Source organism: Leucoraja erinacea, chromosome 28, assembly GCF_028641065.1.
Source record: "Leucoraja erinacea ecotype New England chromosome 28, Leri_hhj_1, whole genome shotgun sequence".
In the NCBI taxonomy this organism is placed as follows: domain Eukaryota; kingdom Metazoa; phylum Chordata; class Chondrichthyes; order Rajiformes; family Rajidae; genus Leucoraja; species Leucoraja erinaceus.
This window is the reverse complement of record NC_073404.1, coordinates 6,795,581-6,821,722: the sequence shown is the minus strand read 5'-3', so window position 1 is coordinate 6,821,722 and position 26,142 is coordinate 6,795,581. Positions and strand designations below refer to the sequence as shown.

Genomic DNA, 26,142 nt, shown 5'->3' with positions numbered 1-26,142 from the left:
AGTGACACACAATTTTTATTTCACTAAGTCTATCACACTTGCTCGCTTTGAGCACTGTACCTGGCGCTTGTATTTGGGCTGCAGTAACAGCCATGAGAAAATTGCAAGCACTGCATCTTCCAAGTCACTGCAAAGCTGATCATCAGTAACTTGTGCAGTCAGACACGGAAAACTGTGGGGGATGTGTACATTTATCGAGTGGCCCCAGATATCAAACCAGCAGTGGAAGGAATGACTCCCACTCAAAAATTATACCGTGGCCCCTGTTGAAACTTTCATGCAGATGGACTGTGGTTGAGAACATTAGCTTGCACATGATTATTTGAAAGTTCGTCTCAAAAGCACACAAGGACAAATAAATGAGTAAGAGTGTGACAGTGCTTCACACAATGGGTGGTGGGTGCATGGAACTAGCTGACAGAGGAGGCGGTTGAGGCAGCTCATCCCAACATTTAAGAAACAGTTAGACAGGTACATAGATAGGATAGGTTGGAGGGAAAGGACCAAATGCAGGCTTATGGGACCAGTGTAGCTGGGACATGTTGGCCAGTGTGGACGTTGGGCCGAAGGGCCTGTATCATTCTATGACTCTAGTATAACACTGCACTTCCGTGTGCCTATCTAAAAGCCTCCTCGACACTACTATCATATCTGCCTCCACCGCCATCCCTGGCAATGTGTTTCAGGCCCCCACTACACTGTGTAAAAAAACTTCTCCCACACATCTCCATTAAACTTTCTCCTACTCACCTTATGGCTATACCCTCTCGTGTCCACCCTGGGAAAAAGCTTTTGACAGTCTGAGGACGTCATAGACAAGTGAAATTTAAGACAAAACAATGCTTTTGGTGTTTAAAAGGAACAATGTATTTCAATTTTGTTTGAATAACTCAAGCTCAAGCTCAAGCTCATGAACTTCATTATCAAGGATTTTGTTGGAATAAATGAGAAACTAGTTCCACTGCAGAGGATTCAATAACCATAATGCTGGGATTAAAGAGAGTCTCAAAAAGAACTCAATGACAGGCAAAATTACGAGTCATCGGGTTATGCAGTGTGGAATGGTATGTCAGCATTCATAGCAAAAGGATTTGAGTATAGGAGCAGGGAGGTTCTACTGCAGTTGTGCAGGGTCTTGGTGAGACCACACCTGGAAATATTGTGTACAGTTTTGGTCTCCTAATCTGAGGAAAGACATTCTTGCCATTCTTGAGTACAGAGAAGGTTCACCAGACTGATTCCTGGGATGTCAGGACTTTCATATGAAGAAAGATGGGATAGACTCGGCTTGTACTCGCTAGAATTTATAAGATTGAGGGGGGATCTTATAGAAACTTACAAAATTCTTAAGGGGTTGGACAGGCTAGATGCAGGAAGATTGTTTCCGATGTTGGGGAAGTCCAGAACAAGGGGTCACAGTTTAAGGATAAGGGGGAAATCTTTTAGGACCGGGTTGAGAAAAACATTTTTCAGCGAGTGGTGAATCTCTGGAATTCTTTGCCACAGAAGGTAGTTGAGGCCAGTTCATTGGCTATATTTAAGAGGGAGTTAGATGTGGCCCTTGTGGCTAAAGGGATCAGGGGGTATGGTGAGAAGGCAGGTACAGGATACCGAGTTTAATGATCAGCCATGATCATATTGAATGGTGGTGCAGGCTCGAAGGGCCGAATGGCCTACTCCTGCACCTATTTTCTATGTTTCTATGGAAACAGGCCGTTTGGCCTAACTTGCCTACGCCAACCAACATGCCCCATCTACACGAATTCCACATTCCTGCATTTGGCTCATATCCTTCCAAACCATGTACTTGTCCACATGTTTTTTAAACTGGTTAGACTTCTCAAAAGTGTAACACCTCACACTTGTCTGTATTAAACTCTGTCAACCATTTCTCAGCCCACCTGTCCAACCAATCAAGATCATGCTGCCATTTTTGACAACCATCTTCACTATCTACAATACCACACGCTTTAGTGTCATCTGCAAGCTTATTAACAATGCCTTGTATGTTCTCATTCAAATCATTGATATCGATTACAAACAAGCAATGGGTCCAACACCAAACCCTGAGACACACTGCAAGTCTCAAGCCTCTAGTCCGAAAAACAACCTTCCACCATCACCCTCTGCTGTCTTCCATGAAGCCAACTTCTATCCATTCGGTATCTCTCCTTGGATTTCGTGCAAACTAACCTCCCAGAGCACATTTATCTTAAGATGGATACTGACCTTCGCACCACTGAAGGGTTTAATAGGAAATTCTGCCTCAAAGGCAGCCAAAATCACAGACTTCGACACTTTCATTTTGCTTCTACCATCGGGTACAGGAGCCAGAAACTGTGTCTACCAGATACAGCAGCTTCTTCCCAATAACCATCAGGCTCTTGAACACTACACAACATCAACCTCAGCAACTACGAACTTCTAAACACTAATGACTTTTGCTTTGTTTTGCACTGGCATTTTAGATATTATTTTATTGATTTTTGAAAATATATTACATATTATCTGTGTGTATTATGTTTACAGACCTATTAAACTCTGCAAGCATAAAAATTATTGCTCCATTGTCGGCCCATGACAATTAAACACTCCTGACTTGAATCATTGTGGTTAAGAACACAGTGAGGAAAAAATATTTCATAATTTGCTACGGCTAATTGAACAATTAAATGAAAGGAAATTTTATAGTGCTGAAGGAATGTTGTGGAAAGACTGAATAACTCTTTCTGCAAGGGGGTGGATATACAATATATCAAATGACCTTTTTCTGCAGAACATTCGTATTTGCTTGCTTAAAACACTTTGAAATTGACTTCCTTTCAAAATGGCTTTCTGAAAGCCCTGTCCCACGGTACGAGTTCATTCCAAGACTCTCCCGAGTTTGCCCCGATTCAAACTCGGAGATTTACGGTAATGGCCACTCGTTGGTACTCGGGGCTCTCGTGGACATTTTTCAACATGTTGAATAATCTTCACGAGTCTTCCCGTTCTTACGTGCCGTTAGCGAGTCTACCCGAGTACATGCCATTAACGTTACGAGCCGTTAAGAGACGTCCCCGAGCTCCGACGGACCCGCAACGGTCATTTTCCGTGCTTACCACGAGTCTGATTTTTTTTAAACTCGGGAGAGCTCTTGGAACGAACTCGTACCGTGGGACAGGGCTATGAGAAACCGTTGATATTCTGCAAAATATTTGGACCAAAATTGCAACAGTTTCTTTAATTCCACTGGAAAATAAAACCAGTTCTTCCCTTCAATTTTCCCCTCACCCAAACCCATTATCCCTCTCTCCAATCTTCTGTTACCTGTACAAATCCCATTTCTATTCTTCAGAATCTTTCTCCATTAACAATGAAAGAATTTAGTTGTTCTAACTGGGACATATGATGATAAAACACTCTTGACAAACGGGTGAAATTGTAGTTGTTGATAATCGAGATTTTTGCATTATTTAGAAAAATCTTAGACAGTCAGAGAGTTCCCACCCACAAGATTTTCTTCCATTTAAAAAAAATTCTAAATATTTATTATTAGGGAAATCATTGGATGTTCAATTAAATCTGCTTTGTTAACTGTCATAATATAGATTCAGACACTGCACAACTTTGTTAAAAAGTATATTTTACAAAATCCTACATTTCTCGGCAGATCACGCCACAAGAACGTCAAAGTAAATATTTGAGGAAACATTTGGCATTCATTTTTGAACCTCATTACCTGTTACGACTCTTCGCTGCATTGAATGTCAACTGTGAATGCCACGCACGTACTGATATTTGACCCTTCTTTCAGTTTCCCGCAAAATAATTCCATTTTAGAATTATCTTCCCAACACCAGATAATTGAAAAACACAAAAACTGAAGCTAGAGTGAGAATCAATAATCACATGAAAAAAAATACATTGAGCAATACAGCTCACATTGTGAAAACACAGTTGTATCTCAAATTGACCACAACGTTTTCTTTGAAAAGTAAAACACCCAAAAACAAAATGCATTTCATTCTCCTCCCAAAATAATTTACCCAAGAGCACAACAGATCTTTCCTCAAGGACCCACAATGGCTTCTACTTCATTTCCCAGAACTTTGTTAGTTCCCTTTGCCTCCTCCTATCTCCTACTGCCCCAAGCCGCATACCTGATACAAGCAATGGCAGACACTTCTCAGCTGTGGAGGAAACTCGGAGGAGGAATGAATGATTGCAGAGAAAAATATCTGTGTCATTTGGAGTAGATTCCGTTGATTTTCATCCAGGCTTTCCGTTGGTTCTAACCTGTGGAGCAGTATTTACACCATTACTCGTGTGAAAGGTGAAAGACACTTGCAGAAAACACCATGAATAAAGATTTATTTTAAAACTGCTGTGCATTTGTCTATAGCATATTCAGTCAGTAGATAGGGGAGCAAATTCTATATCCTTTGATTAATGATTCTCCAGGCTACTTTCATTTTTATCACAATCCTTATTCGGCTGTTCTGTGGGGAGAGAAGGCAGGAGAATGGGGTTGAGAGGGAAAGATAGATCAAACATGATTGAATGGCAGAGTAGACTTGATGGGCCAAATGGCTTAATTGTGCTCCTAGAACTAATAAATCTGCACTTGACAACATGACAGAAGATTTTTTATGATTGTTGAAAACACCATGCTGCCTCATCAGGTATATAGTCGACAAAAAAGAGTACGTGCTTTTAAAATCTGAAAGGGATGAAAGGGTACCAATGAAATTGGCATCATATAGTGCACACTTCAGCCATTTAAAAGTCACCACTCTTCTTTATTGAGACCAGTTAAATTTACAGCCTGTATTTTGTTCAGAATTCAAATCCAATTTGACCTCGAACAATCCAATCGCACCAGACTCCAAGCATGGATTTAAAAAATATATATTTACCTATCCTTGAACTAAATGATCAGCTCTTTTTGGCTTGACTTGGGTATGACTTGGAACAGTCTTGACAGTGCAGGACCAACAGAAGTGTATTTAAGCTGGAGCAGCACCAGTCCCCTCTCCACAGACTGAAGGAGGGCCCCGACCCAAAACGTCACCCATTCTTATTCTCCGGAGATGCTGCCTGACCCGCTGAGTTACTCCAACATTTTGTGTCCACAGTCATGACAGTGATCAACAGGGGAGCAGCAAGGAAGAGAATTTGATCAGATTCTAATTTTGCCCTTCCAGTTTTGATTATTGGAACACTATTTGTCATACACTCTCCCTGCTCTGACCAACTAATTCTACTGTTTTTGCTGACCAACCTCAAACAACATCATACAATCCAGGAGGAGTCGATATTCATAAAAGTTAGCAAAATAAATTATCCTTTCAAACTGCAATCATGCCAATATTCACAGCTATATTAATCTTAGCCACTGCAGATGCATAGTTGTATTTCTGTGCCTTTAAGCTGCTGGCCCTAATAATATCAATCAAGATGGAACAGAGTAGATAACAGAGGAATAATAACCTACTCACTCCATCAATCAGGTTTTAATACAGTTTGGATTGTTTCCCGCATTGGCCATAATCTGGTACCAGCTCACTGTACAAATGATCCAGAACATGGTTCATAGACCACCACCAATGTCAAATCAATCCAAAGTTTAACATCTGCATTAGATGTTAATTAGCTGGTCGAGCTGCTGCCTCACAGTGCCAGAGACCTGGATGCGATCCTGACCTCAGTTTGCATGTCTCCTTGTGATCACGTATGTTTCCCCTGGGAGCTCCGGTTTCCTCTCACATCCCAAAGTGTTTGGTCAATTGGCCACTGTAAATTGCCTATTGTTTATAGTTGAGTGGATAAGAAATGGTGATTATACAGAATTTGTGCGAATGGGTGTTTGATGGTGGGTGTGGGCTCAATGGGCTGTAGTTTCCATGCTGCATCTTCCGTTGATTCAATAATTAATTCAGCTCAATTTTACAACTAACTTCAACACTAATCTCAGGAACAATGCCACCCCCATCAATTTCCACAGATTGAACTCCACTGCAGCAAGATATGACAAACATTTAAAACTGTTTAGGATCGGGAGGTGGGGGAATAGATGTTCAGTAGGATAGCTCTTTCAGATAATAGGGATTTAAACAAAAATGTTGTGCAGACATTGCACAATTTGAAGATTGTGTTTTATTTTCTCTTTGATAAAAGGGATCATAAGTGCATAGAAATATCACCAGAGATCAGGATGCTGAGAAAATGAACGGAAAATCAATCCTAACCTGGTGGGATCAACTTCAAAGCTGAGATGCTGTTTCTCGGGATCTTTAAGTACAGTTTTCAGCAAAGGCTCAAGCAGCTTCTGTAAATATGTAGCACCGTAGACCTGAAAGCACCAAGAACAAAAGATTTGCAATGTACAAACTATTTTTAAAAAAGCACATCCTGCATGTAAAAAAGTCCACAGGGTGGAATTAGATTTGTCAATAAAATTGATGGTACCAAGTTATAACAAAAAAACAACGGAGATGCAAGGAACAGCAGATGCTGAAATCTTGACTGCTGGAGGAACTCAGCAGATCAGGCAGTATGAGTTTGTAAGTGATAAGAGCAGGAATGGGCAATTTGGCCCATCAAGCCATTCAATAATGGCTGATCTATTTCTCCATCCTAGCCCAAATTTCCTGCTTTCTCCCCATAATCCCTGACACCTGCGCAAATGAAGAATCTATCCATCTCTGCCCTCAAAATATCCATTAATCCTACTTCAGTCTTCCAAAGCTCATGTTTATTGATGGAAAATAAAATGAGTAAAAGAACTTTGGTGGAAAATTGAAGGAAGGTCCCAACCCAAAACAATGTCTGTCCATAATTCAGATGTGTCGACACAAAAATAGAAGGAAAACTATGGCATATACTAGGGAATCTTATCAAAGCTGCAGCCCGATCTCAAGAGGCAAATGACTTGCAAAATCAATCTCTCAGTTAATATTTACAGCTCTCAGCTCACCACAGGGTTACTGAACACCACCCCTCCTTCCCCAGCCTCCAATTATAAACACATGCATTTCCTAAATTCCTCTCAGAGGGTGGCAGAAACTTTGTGGATGAAACTTTCCATTGGGAATGTACTAATTAAACTTAACATTGAAGACCTCTTTTAAAATTATATTCAATACAAAGAAACAAAGGATGGCTCTATCAGATAATGGGGATAATGAATCATTGTGCAGACATTGCACAATTCGAAATGTGAATTTATTTTCTCTTCGATAAAAGGTTTCATCACAAGTGCATTGAAATACCATCAAGATACTGACAAAAATAATGGAAAATCAGTTATAACCTGGTAGGTTGGCACTTTTAAAAATGGAAGTTTTCAACCAGAACATAGAACAGTACAGCAACGGGCCCCTCACCCCACAATGTTTGTGCCGAACATGATGTCAAGTTAAACTGATCTCATCTGCCTGTACATAACCCATATCCCTTGATTCCTTGTACTTCCATGTGTCTATCTAAAAGCCTCGGAAACACCACTATCATATCTGCCTCCACCACCACCACAATACGTTCAAGGCGCCCCTGTGTAAAAAATAATTTGCCCCGTACATCTCCAGGAAACCTTCCTCTTCTAACCTTATATCTACGCCCTCTAGCGTTGGACATTTCCACCCTGGGAAAAAATATTCCGTTTATCCCATCTGTGTCTCTCATAATTTTACACACTTCCATTAAGCCTCCCGTCAACCTCCGACATTCCAGAGAAAACAATCCAAGGTCATCCAACCTCTCCTTGCAGCTGAAACCCTCCAATCTAGGCAGCATTCTGGCAAGCCTCCTCTGCAACCTCACCAAAGCCTCCACATCTTTCTGTAATGGGATGACCAGAACTGCATGCAATCTTATAGAACTGCATCATGATTTCCTGACTCTTATACGCAATGCCCCTAACAATGAAAGCAAGCATAGCGTACGTCTGCTTGACCATTCTATCTACTTTAGCTGCCAACTTCAACGAGTTATGAACTTGGACTCTGTGCATCAATGCTGTTAAGGGACTTGCCATCACCTGTATACTCTGCCTTTACTTTCAACTTCAAGTGCAACACCTCACAATTGTTCTGATTAAACTTCATCTGCCATTTCTCCACCCATTTCTGCAGCTGACCTATCACCCGCTGTATCTCCTGACAGCCTTCATCACCATCTGCAACTCCTCTGTCTGCAAATGTTGGTGTCGTCAGCAAATTTACTCAGCAACCCATCTACATTCGGACACAAATTGAAATTATTTGGACATGCACATGAATGAATTGAAAACAGGATTTTTTTTTGAGGTACGTAATTTTGCTTTCCATAAAGGGAAGTTCAGGTACTTATTTGTAAAATTGCAATTTCAGATCCAGAATGAACCTTAATAATTCAATTAATTAGTCAAAATGGATGAAGTAACAGCCCCTAACATCAACCGCATTATAATCAGGTCTTGGATAGACAGATCTGGATGATTCGGGGGTGATGAGGGATAGTCAGCGTGGTTTTGTACGTGGGTGATCGTGTCTTACAAGTTTAGTTTGCCACATTTTTGCAGGAACTGCACAACTTTGTGATTTTAAAGGGGAAAGAATATTTCACATAAACACCAGAGAATTCCTCAAGGAAAGGAGGTATTGTTTATAAACAACAAGAAAATTACGTCATTCAGCGCAGAATATGTTATTCCTCTGCCGAGGTTGTGTTGGTATAACCCATATATCAAAAGACAAAGTTTAAGAGCTGCACCCAAGCATAGGGATCAATTATAAATTGAATGATTGTGGGGTCAATTCAAATGCGTATTCGGTGCTCAGAATGCTTTACAAACATCCGATGGCTGGAGAAAATCCAAAGGACAAAGAAGATGAGGAGGAATTTCTTTCGTCAGAGTGTGGTAAGTCTGTGAAATTCTTTGCCACAGAAGGCCATGGAGGCCGTCAATGGATATTTTTATGGCAGAGATAGATAGATGTTTGATTTGTGCAGGTATGAGGGGTTATGGGGAAAGGCAAGAGAATGGGGTTAGGATGGAGAGATAGATTAGCCATGATTGAATGGTGGAATAGACTTGATGGGCCAATGGCCTAATTCTTCTCCTATCACTTATGACTGGGACTGTTGCATTGACTTCTATGATACATTGGCCTTCATCAGACTGGGCATTGAGAATGGAGGTTGGAACGCTATGTTACAGTTGTGCAAGACGTTGATGAGGTCGCATTGGAGTATTGTGTTCAGTTTTGGTAACCCTCCTATAGGAAGGATGTCGTCAACCTGGAAAGAATTCAGAGATTTACAGGACATTGCCAGAACTAGAGGGACTTAGCTGGAGGGAAAGGTTGGGCAGGCAAGAGCTTTATACTTTGGAGGGCAGAAGGTTAATAGGCAATGTTATAAGTTTATAAAATCATGACAGGAATAGATAGTGTGAACGAGTCTTTTACTCAGGGTAGGGGAATCAGGAACCACAGGGCACAGGTTTAAGGTGAGAGGGGAAAGATTTAAAAGGAACCCAAGGGGCAACCTTTCCCTCAGAGAATGATGAATATATGGAACGAGCAGCCAGAGGAAGTAATTGTGGCAGGTGCTGTAACAGCATTTAAAAGACAATTGGACAGGTACATAGATAGTTGAGGGATATGGAGCAAACATGGGCAAATGGAATCCAGCTTAGATGGGGCATCTTGGCTGGAATGGACAAGTAGGGCCCAAGACCCATTTTCTGCATTGTCTGAATATCATGAAAGGAAATGGAAAAGCAGCATTTCAGGTAAAGAACCTTCTTCAGCCTGACCTGCTGAGATCTTATTCATTTTGTGCTGAAGATACTAGGACCTGCAGTTGCTTACGTCATCATCATATGATTAGCACAAGTTAACACTTGCACTTAATTAAAAAGTATGAACGGAGTAACTCAAAATTAAATGACCCATTGGCAAGAAGAAAATGTCATATTCCCTTAAAATCTAGTCCTTCAGAGTATCTTTGTAGATTTACCTTAAAACAGAATGTCATTATTTTACTTGCAAGGCTATTGCCTCGAAAGAGAGTCTGCATGGAATCTGCCAGTTCAACTTCCTTCGAGAACATGTTCCATAGCAACTGATAGAGAAGATGACGTGAATCAAACAACGTCACCAGCACTCGAGCAAGCTCATCCTAGGGGATAGGGGGAAGAGGGAGGGGGTGAGAAAACGCAAATATAATTATCAATTACAGAACTGCACAAAGCAATTGAAGATTTTGAATTAACTACTAGAAAGAACAGCATTGGGTTAATGCATAATGCCAGTGACAAGCAGCAGAAAATTAGGCTTGAATACAATTCTTTGAAAAATATTTCCAGTACCTACTTCTGACTAGCAGAGTCAAAGAGTCATACAGCACAGAAACAGGCCATTCGGCCCTACTCATCAATGTTGGTTCATCTGCCCACACCTGGGCCATATCCCTCTAAACATCTCCTCCCTTTCTACCTGTCCAAATGTCTTCCAAAGGTTGTTATTGGACCTGCCTCTATTACTCTCTCTGGCAGTTTGTTCCATTCACCCACTGCTCTCAGTGAAAAGGTTTCCCTTCATGTTCTTTTATTAAACCTTTCCTCTAAGAGGATGTTGCAAGGACTCGAGGGCCTGAGCTATAGGAAGAGGTCTGACAGGCTAGGAAATTATTCTTTGGAGCTCGGTAAGCTAAGGGGTGATCTTAGAGATGTATAAAATCATGAGGGGAATAGATAGGGTTCATGCACAGTCTTTTACCAAGGGCAAGAGAATCAGGAAGTAGAGAACATACTGTAGGTTTAAGGAGAGAGGGGAAAGATTTAAGAGGAACCCAAGGGGCAACCATTTCACTCAGGGTGGTGAGTGTGTGGAATGAGCTGCCAGAGGAGGTGGTTGAGACAGGAATGGTAACAACATTTAAAAGACATTTCAACATGTACATGAATGGGAAAGGTTTAGAGGGATACAGACCAGATGCAGGAAAATTGGACTATCTTAGATGGAGCATCCTGGTTGGCATGGACAAGATGGACTGGAGTGCCTGTTTACGTGTGAATCTATGACTCTGACAGAGATGGATCTCATGGTTTTGAGAGAACCTTCATTCGTAATATATCATGACCTGGGTTTCTTTGCTTTGATCAATATGAGTGGATCAAGAACCATTAGCATTTTGAAATCCATCTTAAATCCAGAACTGGAACACTGAAAAGTTCATTTACTACTTCCAAGCCCAATCAGCCCGTTTCATCGTATTTTGAGCACTGAAGACAAATACACAACTTAGCAGAAACATGCAAGTGGAATGCTTAAATTTAGCTTTTGTTTTTCCAATGATAAATTAACAGTGGACAATTTCTTCCCCCCAACTTTCTGCTGGTTTTCACTGGCAAGAGTTTGCAAGAACAAGATTCAGGTCTAGTGCTCAGCTCCAACCAAGTCATGCTATCTCATTAATATGGCTACCCAAACCATAGCTCCATTGAGCTGCCATAAGCATATCACCACCACAAGGAAATGACTAGAGGGCTATTTAAGTTCTCTGCTAAAAGCAGTTGGAGAATTATTGCAATTGGTTCAAGTGTGCATTTTGCTGTATGCACATTTTAAGATTTCCTACCTGTTGGTTGAGATTTGTGACAGGCCCAATGGAAGTCTGCGGTAAAAATGAAGAATTGCATTTTTTTGAGCTACATCTGTGCAATACTTTTCACGAAAGTGCAATTTGTAAAAGTCAACTTTTGGAAACTGTTTAATTGGTCAGATGTGTTCCAATTCCATTGAGTTTGGTTGGTGGGGCGAGAAAACACTAATTTCAGAATTTTGCCAGAATCCCGTTTCAGAAAGTCACCAGCTCCACGAGGCATGTTCTGACGTCCATTCTTGTGGGGAACTGCCTGACCTTTGTTTTCACCATGTCGATCGTGATTCAGATAATAATCAAACTTGCCCAGTTTGGTGTTCGGTGATGAACAAAAGCAGCAGACAAATCTGTTTCTGTATCAGCAAAACTGCATGTCATTTTGCAGTGCCACAAAACTACCAGAATTACTAAAATTAAAATGCAATTTACTTGAAGTTTGAGTATGAATCAGAGTGTATTGAAGAATTAATAATTAGCTTACAACAGATGTAATTAGTCCCATTAAGGCACAAAAAAAAAAAGTGATCCAACGACAGCTGACAAGAGGCATTTAACTTAAATGAAAAAGCTTAAAATGTTAAAAGGACCAGCAAGCCTGTATTTGGGAAAATTTATATTCAGAAAAGGACCAAGAAATTGATAAGGAAAAGGAAGGCAAAAAATATATAACAGTGAAAGCTTTTACAGATATGCAAAATGGAAAATAAGCAAAAATTAATGCCACTATTGACTGAGACAGAAATAATTATATTGGGAAATTAAAAATGTGGTTTCTAAAAGAATAGAATAAATTGACGAGTTGCGAGAACTGATTGAAATGTACTTTGGTGATGCTACGTTTGTAGTATTACATGCAGTTCTGGTCATCCCATTCCAGGAAAGATGCAGGGACTTTGGAAAGAGGGAGAGGAGTTTTACTCAGCTGATGCCTGGAAGGGGCATTAGCTACAGGGAGAGAGGTTGGACAGACCTGGATTGTTTTCTCTGGTACGCCGGGGGTCACAGGGAGGACTGGTAGAAATTTTTGTGAGTCATAGATAGGATAGTCTGTCAGAACCTATTCCCCAGGATGGAAACATCGAATATTAGTGGGCAGAGCTTGGAGGTCAGAGAGGCAAAGTTTAAAGGAGGTGGGCAACAACAAGTTTTGTTTTACACACTCTCTGCCAGGGATGGTGGATGAGGCGTATAGTGGCATTTAAGAGATTTTTGGATCGGTACATAGACATACAGGAAATAAAAGGATATGCTTTATGTGAAGGCAGCTAAGCGTTGGTCTTGGCATCATGTTTGGCGCAGACATTGTGGGCCAAAGGGCCAGTTCCCGTGCTGTTAATTTTCGAAATTATTATGGGGATTGGTAACGTAGATGCAGGATTGATATTTCTCCTTATAGAGTCATTCAGTACAAGCAGTCAAAATAAGAGTTCACTGTTCAAGGTGAAGAGAACTGTTTTCTTCAACCAAAGGGAAGTGAATCTTTTGAATTCGGAAGGCAACTGAATGATGCTGAGGCTCAGCCATAAACATATTCCAGGCAGATTGATTTTTTTGTTTTTCAAGAGAATCAATGGGTAGGAGTTAGTGCAGATGAAATGTGCAAGAAGGAACCGCAGATGCTGGTTTAAACTGAAGATAGACACAAAAAAGCTGGAGTAACTCAGCAAGTCAGATAGCATCTCTGGAGAAAAGGAATGACGTTTCGGGTCAAGACCCTTCTTCAGGATAAGTGCAGGCAAGTTACAAATAGATAAAATAATGGTCATTATTTTTTATTGATGGTGGAATAAGGCATATGGGGCCTATTGCTGTTTGTACTAGTGCTTTTAAGTTCTTAGTGGGCAGTTAAGGTGATTAATAGTTTCATCTTAGATTTTCTTTTATAAATGATTAAGATACCACGTCATATGTGCTGTGCTGAGAATTGCAGTCAATTATTTTTGTTATTGTCATTCCTGCACTGATAGAGTGACGGATGTATGTTATACACAATAAGCTATTCTCATGTGGAAAAGTTGCTTCATATTCACAAATGCTGAAACAAGGGGACAAAGAGACAGGATGGCAACATGCAAACCGTAAAGACATATCAGGTTTGGAAAGAAATTACTTTTGCAGAATAGATAATTACAAACATGCACAAGTAACTCAAATTTATCACTCTGATCCATTTCAAACTATCTTCACGCACTTTAATATCAATTAGATTAAGATTGTGCTTATGGCACTGAGAATTTATTGATCAAAATTAGAAAATTCAGAGTAAAGTGTTCTTCGGAGACCAATGTTACGAGCTATCGTTTTAACATAAGCGCAACTTGAAAGTAATAAAATATAGAAAAACATACCAAATAAAGTAAACATAACCTGACCTGTTCGGCTATCAAGTGCAATATTTTATTTCATTCAAACAATCACACAACTATAATTGTTTCCTTGCTTCCCATGTCTCTTTAACCCTTAGCTCTTAGCCTACAAATTTATTCACCCCCCCCATCCCTGCCCCAAGTTCAAGCGCCACTTAGTACAACTTCAAAAACAGTCAGGCATTGCAGCTTCAGAAATCATCAGCTCGGGAATTAACAAAGAACCAAACTCAGTCATTTGAAGCTTTGCTGCCATCATCAGGCGAAAGACTGATTTACATCTCTTTACTATTTCAAGAGTTGATCTTGTGTACTGTCAAGAGGAAAAAAGAACCAGATTCTACGTAGTCACCACCTCGTCATCATGTAATACGATAATACAATCATTCACTATTCAATCCAGTTGGTTATTATACAATCTACAAAAGACCCAGATACAAGGAATGGCAGTCCCATCAGTGGGGCAAAGATGTAGCCATAGTTCTAAAGACATCGGCTCCTACTAATTAATCTGTAATTAGCATATGTTATAGAGTTAGATTGATACCGCATGGAAACAGGCCCTTCAGCCCAATTCGTCCATGCTGCCCAAGATGTCCCGCTTGAATTGGTCCTTTCCCCACATTTAACCCATATCTCACATGATGTAACACATGCAGTACTGCAGAAATATTTTCTGAAGTCAATGAAGCTAATTTTCATTTAAATGAGTCAACATTGGCAACATTTCCACTAGCTGCCAGTTGCCAGAAAATCGGTGGTGGACATTTATATCCTTACATCTAATATGTCTTGTATGACATTTATATCCTTACATCTAATATGAAATATACTGATATATAAAATGAGACCCCATTGATAACAACCATGACTACTTTTCACTCCCAGCAATTAACATTGTTGAAAGATATCTACAATATTTCCATTGGGGCGAGGTCAATATATTGACATTCAGCCTGTGAATGAATAACTGAAGCAAATAACTTCCACAAGTAACCACTATTTTAGAGCAGAAGAACATTTCTCTCAGATTATACATATCTATGAACATTTCTCAATCTCTTCAAATAGGGATGAAGGGACAAATTCAAATTCGTGAAGTATGCAATTTGGGTGACATAAGAATACACACCGTCACACAGAAGGTAGTTACAAATTTTAGTTTCATTGAGAGCATTGGTGCTAAGTGAGCACAATGCACAGCAGCTAAAATGTCCAAACATCAGTCTATTTTTCATTTTCGCGTCCATCAATCGTGAAATGATAAGACTAATTAGTGAAAATACCACCGGTCAGTTTAAATACATGCACTTAACTTCCTTTTGAAAGTCCGGTCATTCTTTCATGCAAAACCGGGATTAAGCAGTGGTTACAAGACAGATTGAATTAAAAAGCTATTTGGCATATCTCAAGTTGGAAAAGTCATGAAAAATAAGCTGACAAGTGCGGCACTTCCTACAATAAATGATTCATGAAGGTAATTGCTTTTGCAAAGGAATATTTTTTAGCTGGGACTGTGTGAGGTGGGAAAAGGGCAGTGGGAAGGCCAGTTTGCTTCGTTTTATCTGGTGTTTGTCACTTCATCCTCTGCTTACATTTTACTCATTATCCCCAAACCGCACAACAATGTTTGCCTATCCAGTGAAAATTTCCCCTTGCACGAGACAATTGAACAGCTAAAACGGTTTACTTTGCCGAGGAAACTCTACTTACCCACTGTGAACAAGGCACCACATTGGCAAGAGCCATTGCAATAGGAAGCTCCCCCTGATCTCCCATCATAGTGACCAACTCCACGAGCCGTTCAAATCGATCAGCCAGTACAGTTTCAGCTAGAGTATCAAACTCGGTCCCCTGTTGAAGAATTTTAGTTAGCACTTCCATGAAGGTGGCTCTTGTCTGAAGATCTTTATGGTAACCCAAGCCTAAGCATAATAAAGACAACAGCAGAAAAAAAAAATCCAATTAGGGTTTGGAAAAAAAAGACAAACCTTCAAGAACACTTTTTTCAAATCAAACACTTTCTTTAAACAAATCTAAAGGAACATTCATGAAAGGTCAAGAATTCTGAAAATACAACATCAACCCAACAGAACAATACATGGCATCCTGGAATACGATTTTAAGATTGTTTACCTATTGCAATTGTAAGATTATTGGTGAGGTCACATTTGGAGCATTGTGTTAAATTTTGCTCGTCCTGCTTTACGAAGAATATCATTAAGCTGGGAAAGAGTGCGGAGAAGATTTGCTCGGATGCAAGGGGAGATGGGACAAGGTAGGATAATAATAATAATAATAATATATTTTATTGTCATTGCATGTCAGTGCAACGCGATTTAGTATGCAGCTCCAACCGATGAAAAAGAAAAGTAAAATAAATAAATAAGCTGCGTGTCGTGACCATCCGAGGGAGACAGTCCAGGGGGGGTGGGGGGCACTCAGCAGGGCCGGTTCAGAGCCGCTATAGCTCTGGGAATAAAGCTGTTTCTGAGTCTGGAGGTTCGGGCGTAGAAGGCCTTGTAACGTCTGCCGGAGGGAAGTAGTTCAAACAGTCCGTTACAGGGGTGTGATGAGTCTTTATGGATGCTGACGGCCTTCCTGAGGCACTGAAGAAAATTATTTTATTCCTTCAGGGTCGGAGGCTCAGGGGCGATCTTATTGAGGTGCATAAAGTAATGAGGGAAATTGATAGGGTGAATAGACAGTGGAACGGAATTCAATATTCATGCCATTGGCTGTAAATTACCCAATATGAGATGCTATTACATAATTTTATTTTGTTCAATTCACATGTGTATCAAAGCCTCATTAAATTACCCATGGAAAAATGGCAATTTGCAAAAAATTACTTTGTATTATGAATAAAATGCATTGAAGCTCACCTATTGAGTGCATGTTTAAGCTCACCTATTGAGTGCATGAGTCCACTGTCTACATTGGCGTTGAGAAGGTTGGACATCGCGAGAACCGTGCAGTGCCTAAGTGATGCAAGGCGACGTGACATCCCTCTCTTCCGTCCGCCCGTTTGTGCCGATTCCTCCTCAACTTCGCTGCAGTCGTTGAGCAAATTCATGAAGAGCGTGAAATACCTAAAGGAGGGGCACTTTTACTGCGATATTTGCAATTACTAAAATGTTTACATAACACGTGGCAGATTAGGAGCTATTTGGACAGAGTTCAAATCGCTGTCAGATACAACAAATGCATTTGTTGTTCTCGATGTCACAAAATGGACTCACTTGAGAAAGAGCTGCGATTTAGCTTCCATTAGTTCTACGCCATCCCCCTCTTCAGGCTGTAACGGTAATCCTGCAAGCAACGACACCACTGCCTCCATACTCGCTTGGTCAAGGTCTCTGTAGAACACATTCATAAAAAAAGCCATTTTACAATTAATATAACATTATTTTCCTCATTGGACTTTGTCTGCACCTTCCCCTTTGCTCTACATACTGTACCAGTTTGACTTGATTGTATTTATTTATTATCTGATCTGATATGACAGCATGCAAAACAAAGCTTTTCACGTGTACATGTGAACATGATAAACCTAATTCACAATTTGTTTTTGCATCAGATGAAATTCAAATCCAAAGTTAGAATGTGATTTCATTTCCATGCAAAGTTCCTTGCATTAACAAATTCAATGAATTTCTGAGCACTTGATAGAAAATCAAAATGTTTTCCTAAAAATTGAATATTTGCAAGAGGAAGACGCAAGAGATTGGAAGAGAGGACTAGGAGATTAAAAGTGAGGCAGAAAACATGTGGCAAACATACAGACCTGGTGTATGCAATAGGACAAAGACGAAAATGGAAGGAGAACAAAAATAAATCAACTCTTGAAAATGCATCAATATAATTTTATAAAACCACTGAGCCAGTGCATATTACATTATTCAGTATTCTATAACTTTACACAGACCAAAACATAATATACCACTAATTGAAAATGCCGTTACGCTGTTAGATACTCAAACTACCTCAAGTTCTGAGGTGCTTCCAAGGAACACATATGATCTAAAGAGGCACCGGAAGAAATTATCGTACGATAATCAACTCTCAAATAAAGAGGTAAGATTTTGTTTTATAACTCAAGACCCGAGGAACAGTTAATCTAATAATGATGTTTGGAACTGCTTAAAATAAAAAAGTAGTGGAATTGAAGTTTGTAATGGACACATTTTAGAATGATTATTAAAAACATCAGTGCCACAATTAAATTAAAAAAGAACTACAATGTTTACGATGAGCTCCAACAGCGAACATTGAGTTGAAAGCATGGTGAGATTCTTATATCTTAATAGCCTTTGGGATTTGGGGATATGTAGGCATAAATGATTAAAAGCTATACAGCACCCCAGGGTATTTCCACAACGATCAGCGTTCTTCATCGCAAATTATTTTAATGTTTTTACATTGGCAAGATTGCTAGTAAAATCAGAATGCTTAAGTTAGAAAACATTTGTTTTCAGCATTTAACTAAAAATCACTAGAAAAAGAGGATTAATTAAGTAATGCTAATCTTGGCTCAGAAACATTTAATTGGAGGAAAGATCCATTTACCTTGTTAAGCATTTCACATCATCATCAGCAGCCTGGTTTGAAGTTCCCATTACCCAATCTGTCAAGTACTCCACCATTTTATTCCTGGACGAGAAAAAAACTAAACATGACTCTCCAGTATCAATGTACCCATGAGGTTGATCACCAACTTTCCACGGTGGAAACATCTACTTACAATGAGGACAAACTATTATCATTTTTTCTTCTCCCTGCTCCCATCTAGCAGAAGGTACAGAAGTTTGAAAGCAAGCACCACCAGACATAGGAACAGATTCCTCTCCTTTGTTATCAAGTTTCTGAATCATAAGGTTGAGGCACTGTCCGATTCATCTTGACTCTTATGCAAACATTGGACTTTGTCTATGGAACTGGTGCACTACATTGCTGAGATCTATATTCTGCACTCTTTATCTTCCCCTTTGCTCTATCTATTGTATTTGATTATACTTGTGCATTGTATCATCTGATCTGATTGTATAGCATGCAATACAAAGCTTTTCGCTGTACCTTGGTACACTTGTCAATAGAAAACATATTCCTTTCTGTGATGGACATTAGAAACATGGAACTGCAGATACTAGTTTACACAAAAGGCCAGCAAGTGATGAAGTACCTCAGCAGATCAAGCAGCAAGAAGCATCTCTGGAGAACATGACATTTTGGGTGGGGACCTCTTTTCAGACTAATCGGCCTAAAGAGAGGTCCCAATCCAAAACGTCACCTATCCATGTACTCCAGGGATGCTGCTTGACCCGCTCAGTTACTCCAGCACTTTGTGCCCTTTTGTAACAGATATTGCATTCCAACTCAATGGGTAATTGTTTCAAAATCAGCTTTGTATATTTTTTCACTCATTCATAGGAAGTGGAAGAAAATGAAAAGCCAATTTTTATTGTGCATTCCCTAAAGTGGGATTACTTGCCATTTTCACTCCTATTGAGAGTGAATAACTATGTGGATGAACATGGCAGATTGCCTCTCCTGAATGGCAACAGGCGACGAGATAGCATTTTATGACTGGCTGGTAGGTCATTGTTTTCATGCAAGATTATTTTAATTTTTCAAATTTCACTTCCAGGTTGCCATCGTGATTTTAAAAACTCTCGCTGGGTCGAGGCTCCCTGTTTTAGTTTAGTTTGGAGATATAGAGTGGAAACTGGCCATTCGGCCCATTGAGTCCGTGCCGACCTGTGATCCATGCACGAGTTCTAACCAACACACTTAGGACAATTTTTTCAAGGAAGTCAATTAACTTACAAACCTGCACATCTTTGGAATGTGGAAGGAAACCGGAGCACCCCGAGAAAACCCACGAGGTCACGGGGAGAACGTGCAAACTCTGTGCAGACAGCCCCATAGTCAGGATTAAACCCAGGTCTCTGGCGCTGTAAGGCAGCAACTCTACCGCGGCACCACTCGTCTCTAGTCTCTGCATGCTGCCCCTGTATCATCATTGCAATATTTGAGTTAACATACTCACCTAAATTTCATCTCTTGACAGAAGGAGAGATCGTCTCGTCTCTCCATCATAACCTCCACCAACTGACAGAGTTTGGTTTTGATCTGGATTGCATGGACAGTATTTCCAAGGACACGAACATACCTGCATTGAAGAACACAGATTGACTTGTCGTGTTATACCATCTGAAACACTCAGATTTTACTTTTTGTGTACCAGCTTAACAGCATGAAGGAATGTTAATAGTTCAGTAATGCCAACAGTTAAAGATCAGATTGTCAAGCCATTTTACACGACCAATAAGCAGGCCGATGGTATGGAATCAGTAGCTCTCAAGAATATGCTATCGCTCAAATTTAAATATACAGCATAGAAACACACCTTCTGGCCCAACGAGCCCATGCCAACCAGCGATCGTCCGCTCATCAAGATTTCTATGTTATCCCACTTTCTCGTCCACTTCCTACACACCGGGGATGATTTACAGAGGCCAATTAATCCACAAACCCACGTGTATTTGGGATGTGGGAGGAAACCGGGGCATCCGGAGGAAACCCATATAGTCACGGGTGGAAAGTGTAAATTCCACACAAGCAGCACCCGAGGTCAGGATCGAACCCAGGTTTCTGGCACTGTGAGGCAACAGCTCTACCAGCTGCGCCGCTGGGCCACCCCAAATCTGAAGCAAATTAAAGGGCCTGTCCCACTTTCACGACCTCTGCCGAGTTTGCCCTTAACTCATACTCGCATCATAGTCGTCACGAGGTCGTAGGTAGGTCGTAGCAGGCCGTGATGCTAGTCGTAGGTACTCGTGGCATCAAGTAGGTCGGGGCGTTTTTCTAGCATGATGAAAAACGTCCACGAGTAAAAAAAGTCGTGAATTAGGTCGTGAAAGTGGGACAGGCCCTTAAGAGCAAATGAGGACAGTGGGTATACATGCTCTGAATCGTGGCCAGAGTCTTCATTATCTCTAACCCAGCTATTTCATAAATCGAGAATGCACCTTCTGAGGCAGATGGCTTTTTACACTTCAAGTAATGCTGATTTAGTTACTGTCTTCATGACATTCAGCAAAGATTCCATGCACTTAAATGAATAATTATTACTTGGGCAAGAGGGATGAGGAAGATTAGGTCATGATACCAGTGGAAGGAATCATCTCCAGAGACTAAATGGACACAAGCAACACCTTAAACAAAACAACACCTTACCTGACTAAATTGAGCATCATTGTCTCAATGCTCGCTTGTCCCAGGTGCTCTGAACTGCCATCAGTGTGATTGTCAAGTAAGTTCTTCATAATTGCAATGGTCTGCTCCACAAACGGTGTGTTTGTGTCATTCAGTAACACCTGCATTACATATAGTTACATTTTATGAAGCATCGTTACGCTCATTAAAAAATAGCAACCAAAAAGGAACACAGAGGCCCAAGGCAAAAGAAAACTCATTAACCCTTGACCAAAACAAAATTATGAAAAAAACAACATCTCAATAATTGGCTTAAATAAGATAGATACAACTTAAATAAAAAATGATCTCTGGAGACATTGAAGATCAGCCATGATCTTAAGTGGTAGGGGAGGGTGGAGAGACCAAGCAACCAACTTCTGCTCCTTGTTCATGTTTGGTTTAGGTTAGAGATACAGCATGGAAACAGGCCCTTCATCCCACCAAGTCCACGCTGAACAACCCGTTCATACTAGCTCTATGTTATCCCACTTTCGCATCCAGTCCCTACCACTAGGGACAAGAGTCCAATTAACCCACAAACCTGCATATTGTTGGGGGGATGTGGGAGGAAACACGCGGTCACAGAGAGAACGCACAAACTCCACACTATCGACACCAGTGGTCAGGATTGAACCCAGGTCTCTGGCGTGTGAGGCAGCAGCTTTACCAGCTGCACCACTGCACCATGTTTGCATGTTTTGTTTGCAAATAATTGCAGAAACTTAATTAATATCAAGAATGAGTACTGGTACACCTCAATTTACTCACCACCCCTCCCCTTACCATCCATAACAGCACAAACATCGATAGCATGCCTTGGACCACATTTCACCGCATTCCATACCTTTGAAACAATGATCATTGAGTAGATTGGCTTGGACACCCACCTGGCCTTGCAAGTCAAAAAACCTGCTGATACAGTTTTTCAGCTTGTTGAAGAGTGTGGGGTAAAGTGCAGGACTAAGCTCCAGTCCAACCAGGTCTTTAATGTTAGTCCTGATCTGAAGCCCTACTTTCTCATGATTGCAAACCATCAGCGAGAGAAGCCGTTCCAAAAACTTGCTGACCGGGGTCTCTGTATTTCCTTCCGTTGAAACCATGGAGATCATGGAACCCTTCCTCTCGACGATGGGCCCCATGGGAGGGCTGTAAGTTACTAAGCCTGAGTTAGTGCGATGCTGGAGACAGACACCTCCTATTGCACACAAGAAGCCCGTCATGTTGATCCATTCCTGGAGAGAGTCGGTGTCCGACAGGTCTATCGAGCCGCTCCCACTTACGTGTGACATCCGCCGCTTCACGATCGTCTTATGGAGACTTTCTGTCACCTAAATGTGGAAGCATGTCAATACATGTTAAAGTGGATTAATCATCAGAAAAGGAAATTGTTTTTCATGCCCCATAGAACCACATTAAAAAAAAAAAAACGACTTAATCCAAAATTACAAATGATTCATCTTTCACAAGAGCGAACAGAATTGCAGAGAACTGTGTGGAATCAACGGTGTACTAGTTGAGACAGTATTTATATAAAATACCTAAATTATGAAATGTTTTCCATGTTCTCCAGAGATGCTGCTTGACCCGCTGAGTTACTCCTTTGTGTCTTTTTTTTTGCTAACTAGCATTTGCAGTTCCTGCGACTACAATTCAAGTTACTGTCCATAATGAAGCACAAGTTAATATGTTCTCGGAGCAGAATTAGGCCATGCGGCCCATCAGGTCATGGCTAATCTATCTTTCCCTCCTAACCCCATCCTCCTGCCTGCTCCCCATTGCTCCCGACACCCTTAATCAACTTCAGTATCTGGAATGAGCATAGTTTCTTCTGACGTGTAAACGGAAAATTGTGGAAGTAAGCCAGGCTGTATCTGGGGAAAGAACAGGGTTTCCACATTTGATTGTAGGTTGCATGTTTTGATCTGGCAGCAAGGGACAATGAAATCTGGACCATCAACTTCTGCAATCCTTGGAAAATTACACCCTGATGATGATGGGGAATTACTTTTCTAGGTGCAAACACTTTCCCTTGCCTGAGGATTCCATACAGTGTATGCAATAAATGGAGAAAGGCTGCAGAGCAGGGTCAGGCAAGGCATGGGTGAGCAAAACAAATAATAAAAACACACTGCAATCCCTGCCCTCCCAATTGCAGTTGTATCAGACTTCAATTAATCCATGTTACCCTCACTGATGACAACTATTTAGATGTTGTTATTTTGAGGCTTCATTAGCATGCGATTTTGTTGGCCAAAATTCCACCAGTTGGTTAACAATATTTCATTTCAGTTTTTTTAGCATAAGCACATGATAATCACTAGGAGTATGAGAAGGAGCATTTACATCTTCATGGTCAAGTCAGTGTTGGAAATAGGGGCAAAAAAAAATTTTAAAAATGTATCAAGACAAAGACTTATGTTAGCGCCATTTTTTTCAGAACTTTTAAAGAGATCATGGGTTATTTGTGAAAGCAGAATCAGACAAGCCTGCTCTTTGATAACTTCTCAAGACTGATTCTCTGATATTTTATGACAATTTAGGTTTCTTCAATGGAAACTTGGCCTTCCAAGCACAAAATTTGTAAAAGCAAAAATATCAAAAGGTTTACTGCTGGCAAGAGAATTTTAGAAACCGTGTCACCTCACTTTATGGCAGAAGGGTTGTTCTGTGTCAAGGAGACAACAAACGAAGTTAAAAACAAGCAGCATTTACAAACAGTAACCTACCTTCTTGCCCTAAGCACCACTGAAGTTAATGGTGACTTGGATCATGTACCAGATACAAGCTGTGGCAGAATCAGTGAGGCTAACAGATCCCAGCACAGTTGTAGTTGGAACAATTAGAGATTGTCGGAGGCGGAGTGGGAGGGGGAGTTGAAGTGCTGAGCCACCGGGAGGTCAGCTTGGTTATTGCGGACCGAAGAAGGGTCTGAAGAAGGGTTTCGGCCCGAAACGTTGCCTATCTCCTTCGCTCCATAGATGCTGCTGCACCCGCTGAGTTTCTCCAGCTTTTTTGTGTAGTTGGAACAAGGTTGACACAAAATGCTGAAGTAACTTAGCGGGTGAGGCAGTAGCTCAGGAGAGAAGGAAGGGGCGACGTTTCGAGTCGAGACCCTTCTTCAAACTCATTCTTCAGACCCTACTTCAGACTGCAATTGGAACAAGCTAACCAACATATGTTATACAGCCGTCAGCAAGTCCCACATTTGGTCCCTGGGATGCAATTTCAGAGCTGCCAGCAAATGTCATGACATTTTGCAGATTTTGAAGAGTTGATGTGCTCATGAACAAAGATTTTGCTGGAGTGGAAATGTCTTTTGGCTTTAGGCATCAATGCCAACAGTGAGTATCTAAACACAAAGTGCATAATATTGCACAGAGTGCAAATCTGACAGATGAACAGAAAATACTCAGGCCATCTGCAGAATGAGAAATACGCCTCTCTCCATAGATTCCGCTTCAACTAATATTTCAACCAAAATCTCCCGGTTGCCAAACACTAAACTGACCTTTCTGTCCTGGGCCTCCTCCATTGTCAAACTGAGATCAAATGTAAATTGGAGGAACAGCACCTCATATTTTGCTTGGGCAGAATACAACCCAGCAGAATGAATATTGATTTCTCCAACTTCAAGTAATCCTTGCATCCCCTCTCTCTCTCTCCATCCCTCACCCAGCCTAGTCGTCAAGCTTGTTTCATTGTCTTCCTGTTGACTTTCATTGTCTGTCTAACTCATAATCATCTAGCCCACAACAAACAATGGACCTTTGTGGGCACCTCTTTTCCTTGATCATCATTACTTTTTTGTAAATCTTTCATTCATTTGTTCTATATTTTTCTGTATCATCATCTATATCTCTTGTTTTCCTTTCCCCTGATTCTCAGTCTGAAGAAGGGTCTCGACCCAAAACATCACCTATTCCTTTACTCCAGAGATGTTGCCTGACTCCAGCTTTGTGCCTTTCTAGCTTATATTCAAGTTTTCATCACCCATGATCGAGGGGAGTATAATTTTTTGCCATAATACTTCACTATCATTGTTATCCAGTCCACCGCCCAGATAGTTCCTCACTCATAGATGTTCATCTGTATCATGAACCGGACCTGGGAGACTTACCTGTCCATCCTCAATCTTAGTTTTAGGATAATTCAGAATTAACTTAGTAGCGTGTTCCCACTTTGCATGCGTATCTTCCCAGGCCTATAAACAAAAAGGCAACAGGTTTACATTAGGTTTTCTTTGCATCCGAGGCAGAATATACATAACTTGATTCCATACAAAATTAAGAAAAAGATTTTTGCTTTTGCTGCAGTGTTTAAAAATAAAGAACTGCACATGCTGGTTGGCAGAAAAGCACCAAGTGCTGGAGTCACTCAGCAGGTGAGACAGCATCTCTGGATGGCATGGATAGGCAATGATTCAGGTTGAGACCCTTCTTCAGACTGATTGTTGTAAGGGATGGATTTGGGGTTCAGGGTTCGGGGTCGAGCCCATTGCTGTTTGTCATCCATATCAATTACTTGGATGAGAACGTACAAGGCATGATTAGTAAGTTTGCAGATGGCATTAAAAAGGGAGGTATTGTAGATAGTGAAGATGGTGGTGAAAATTGCAGCAGGATATTGATTGGTTGGGCAGGTGGGCTAAGGAATGGTTGATGGAATCTAATACAGAAAAATGTGAGGTGTTGCATTTTATGATGTCTAACAAGGGCAGGACCTGCACAGTGAATGGTAGGGTTCTAGGGAATGCTGTGGAGCAGAGGGATTTAGGGGTGCAGGTACATAATCCCTTGAAAGTAGCATCACAGACAGATAGGGTGGTCAAAAAGGCTTTTGGCATATTGGCCTTCATCAATCAGTGTAATGAGTAAATGGGAGGTCA

At 40.8% G+C, this 26,142-nt stretch overlaps 1 protein-coding gene across 1 annotated transcript in view; it reads right to left on the bottom strand.

Annotated features, from left to right (window-relative positions):
- nf1a (neurofibromin 1a) overlaps window positions 1-26,142 on the bottom strand; it is a 305,820-nt gene that overhangs the window by 160,593 nt on the left and 119,085 nt on the right. The window contains exons 19-29 of the mRNA XM_055657600.1: window positions 25,375-25,458; window positions 22,145-22,585; window positions 21,237-21,376; window positions 20,047-20,169; window positions 18,567-18,650; window positions 17,240-17,356; window positions 16,908-17,089; window positions 15,711-15,922; window positions 9,985-10,146; window positions 6,231-6,334; window positions 4,143-4,278 (exon numbers count right to left, since the gene is read on the bottom strand). Coding sequence (XP_055513575.1) covers window positions 4,143-4,278; window positions 6,231-6,334; window positions 9,985-10,146; window positions 15,711-15,922; window positions 16,908-17,089; window positions 17,240-17,356; window positions 18,567-18,650; window positions 20,047-20,169; window positions 21,237-21,376; window positions 22,145-22,585; window positions 25,375-25,458 — 1,785 coding nt within the window. The remainder of the gene's footprint in view (window positions 1-4,142; window positions 4,279-6,230; window positions 6,335-9,984; window positions 10,147-15,710; window positions 15,923-16,907; window positions 17,090-17,239; window positions 17,357-18,566; window positions 18,651-20,046; window positions 20,170-21,236; window positions 21,377-22,144; window positions 22,586-25,374; window positions 25,459-26,142) is intronic.